This window comes from Neophocaena asiaeorientalis, unplaced genomic scaffold (assembly GCF_003031525.2).
Source record: "Neophocaena asiaeorientalis asiaeorientalis breed wild unplaced genomic scaffold, Neophocaena_asiaeorientalis_V1.1 scaffold469, whole genome shotgun sequence".
Lineage (NCBI taxonomy): Eukaryota > Metazoa > Chordata > Mammalia > Artiodactyla > Phocoenidae > Neophocaena > Neophocaena asiaeorientalis.
The window spans coordinates 2,486,891-2,490,138 of record NW_020172691.1 but is presented as its reverse complement, the minus strand read 5'-3'; the positions used below and the strand labels follow the sequence as shown (position 1 = coordinate 2,490,138).

Here is a 3,248-nt window from a genome sequence, read left to right as displayed (position 1 = left end):
CGCGGCCGCCCGACCGAGCCCGCCCGGGCGCTGAGCCTGGCGCGGAGGAGGCCCTCCCGCTCCCTCCCGCTCGCTCCCCGCCCCCGGCCCGGTGATGTCATCCGTCCGGCCCAGCGCGCAGCCGCGGGGGGCTGCGCCCCTGGGACCCCCGGCCCTTGGCGCCCCGGTGCCCGGCGGGGAGGCTGGGGAAACTGAGGCCCGCCGAGGGCACGAGCGCTGACTCAGGTCCGGCAGCCAGGGAGGAAGCGAAGTTTCGAACCCAGGGCCGGGGCAGCGACCCCTCACTTCGCCCCCCACCCGTCGCCCGAGTTCCTAGAAGCACAGAGGGGGGTTAGAGACTTATAAATCACCTCCTTTCTTCCCTTCTCGCCGTCGGGAAACTGAGGTCTAGAGAGGGGCGGAGGCGCGGTCAAGGAAGGAGAGCGCCCCAGCCCCTAAGCTTAGCCCCTCTGTTCCTGCCGGAAGTACTTGAAAATCAGGCCCTGCTTTATTTCCTGACAGGGGAACTGAGGCTCCGAGAGGGGAAGGGGTGTGCGCCTGAGGACACGCAGCGCAGACTCGGGCCCTACGCTGCCTTGCCCTGGGCCTCACTTTCCCCGGCTGTAAGCCGAGGGCGCGGGCCGGCGGGTCACGGGCTTCTCCTCCATTTCTGGGGGGGCCCCGTCCGGCATCAACTCAACTGAACTCCAGGGCCTGAGCCTCCCAGGCCTGCCGGCTTGTCCGTCCACTAAGGCCTCAAGGGTTGCCGCCTCTGCACCGGGAAAAGGACGGTCTCGGTCACCCCAGGACCCAGCCTCCCAGCCCGGGGCTGGCCGATTCCCCTCCCCCCCCCCTCCAACCCCGCACCAGGCAGGGCCGGCTGCGGGGAAACAAAGGGAGGGGCCGGGGCCGGGGCAGGTGGCGATGGAAGGGAAGGAGGGGCGAGGCCGCTAGGGGCCGGATCGATAAATCAGAGCGGTGAGATCACCGCGCGGCCGCCTCCCGCGGGCTGGGGAGGAGGCGGCGATGGGGGCCGGCGGGAGGGGCGCGCGCGGCCGTGATTGGCCGGCGGGGGGACCGGGGGCTGCGATGCCCGAGGCCCCAGCCTCTCGCCTAGGGAGCCATTGTGCGCCTGCGGTCCGCGAGGAGCGGGCGGGGAGAGCGTGGCGTTGGGTCGGTGTGGGGGGGTGACGTTTGGCGGGGTCTGGAGCCCCCACCTGGACTCTGTGCGCTCTGTGTCTGTTGTGGGCTACAAACTTGTGGGCTGTGTGAGGGTTGGGTTGTATGTATATTATGTGCGGATTTGACCGTGTGTGTGTCCAGGTGTGGGGGGCGGGGAGAGGGAGAGAGAGGAGGGAGTCTGGGTTCCCGCCCAGGTGTGTGTGTAGGGGGTCCTGGTATGACCACCTAGTTGGGTGAAGGGTGTGTGTTCAAGTTTGGCACCCCAGGCTGGGGGGAGAGAGCTGACCCCCACACCAGGAGCCCTCTTCCCCCGGCTCCGTGTCTTCTCCTCCAGGGAGTCGAGGTGCAGTCTGTGTCCCTCCCAAGCTCCTGGGTTAGGGTCTTTCTGGGCTGGGGTTTATAACGTGTCATCCCATGGAGGGTACGGTTATAGGACTCCATCCACGTGTTTCATTCCCGTCCCCGGGAAAGAGCGGCAGGAACAGAGCCCAAAGGGCAGGATTTACATCCTGGCATCAGAAGGACACACACTCTCAGTGCCCTCAGACAAGTGTCCAAACTCCCTGAAGCCCTGTTTCCCCTTGGTAAACATGACGTGCCTCCTGAGTCACTGTGAGATGATCTTATCGATAGATCTGGAACACGGTAGGAACCTACTGATGGCAAATGTTAGACTCCATCAAATTCCTATGCATCCTTCAAAGCCCAGCTTCAGTGTCCCTTCTTCCAAGAAGCCTACCTGGCTAGCTCCCCCCACTCAAAGCCCTGGCCCCACCTCTCGCTTCCTGTACCCCTGGATCCTGTCTCTGGTCCCATCCAGATCCCCAGGGGCTGCAGAGTTGGGGGTCTGGATCTCGGGAGCAGTGTTTGGGTTTCCTTCCTGTGACATGAACAGACAACGCGTGTGTGATGCGGACAGCTCCTGGTGCCACGGGGATTTATTGGCAAGCAGCTAGAGGGTGTGAAGGGGCAGCAGGGCTGTTTCCAGCCTGATTCGGGGCTGAATTCAGTGCTTCCATGAGTAACAGGAATGAGCCCAAGTTTGGCAGAAACCCAAGCTGTGCTGGGGACCCAGGCCCTAGCGGGCAGACACTGAGTTCTAGGACACAGGAAGCCGTGCCTCCAGCCAACAGCTCGAGAGGACCAGAGTGTCCCTTTTTCCACCTGGCCTGGCCTGACCTGGCCTGGTGTGACCCGGAGAGAAGAAACTGGGACGCTGGAAGGAGGCTCTCCCTGTCGGGACCACGGGGTCACAGCCCCCCCGGGACTGGAGAAAGCAGGTGGCCTAGAAGGACCTCAGACGGTTCAGAGAACAGGAAGAAAGGAGGCACCTTCCCCCCACCCTGGCTTCTCCTAGGCACGCCCACCACCTGCCCACACCCCACTTCACAGCATGGGAAACTGAGGCTCAGCCCAGGCCAGGCATCCTGTCCCCCAAGGGCATCAGGGTGCAGTGTCCACGGCCATGGTGGTGGCCCGTTTGGAGTGGCGGATGCCCATGGTGAATGCCGGGGCCCTGGCCTTGGTCATGGTGACCTGCTCGGGGCTGTGGGTGCCGGGGCCAGGCGTCTCATCCGGGGGGCGCGGGGCTCGGGGCCGCCCCAGCATGGTGAAGGCCGGCCGGCGCTGACGGTAGGCGTTGGGGTCCGGGCTATCATACTGGCCTGGACCCGGTATCTCAGTGGGGTCCTGCGGGGGTCGGACGGGGGGCGTGCGGCCTGCTGCCGTGTAGCTTGGGCTGCTGGGCTTGGTGAAGATCTGGGAGCCCCAGAGGGAAGGCAGGGTGTAGGTGTTGGGGGCAGGGACTGAGGTGTCCAGGGGCCGCGGGCGGAAGCGGGAGCCCAGGGTGAAAGCTGGAGGGGTCCGCTGGCGCGTGGGGGCCACCTTCTCTGGGCTGTAGGCCCCAGGGCCGGGCGTCACCTCCAGATCTGTAAGAATGGGGCAGGAAGGTTGGCAATGGACAGGGTCCTCACCTCCTCAAGGACCTGGCGTGGCTCCCCGTCGCCACATGCGTCATGGAGCTCACAGAGCCCAACCTCCCTCTGTTCTCTTCCAAGCCCCTGGCCTTTGCCCGAGCTCAACCCTCT

General features: G+C 65.3%; 1 protein-coding gene across 1 annotated transcript in view; it reads right to left on the bottom strand.

The window, feature by feature from the left end:
• Nucleotides 1–2,604: 2,604 nt before the first annotated feature.
• Nucleotides 2,605–3,248, bottom strand: part of CIMAP1D (CIMAP1 family member D) — a 9,592-nt gene continuing 8,948 nt past the window's right edge. Inside the window, exon 4 of the mRNA XM_024740016.1 lies at nt 2,605–3,089. Coding sequence (XP_024595784.1) covers nt 2,605–3,089 — 485 coding nt within the window. The remainder of the gene's footprint in view (nt 3,090–3,248) is intronic.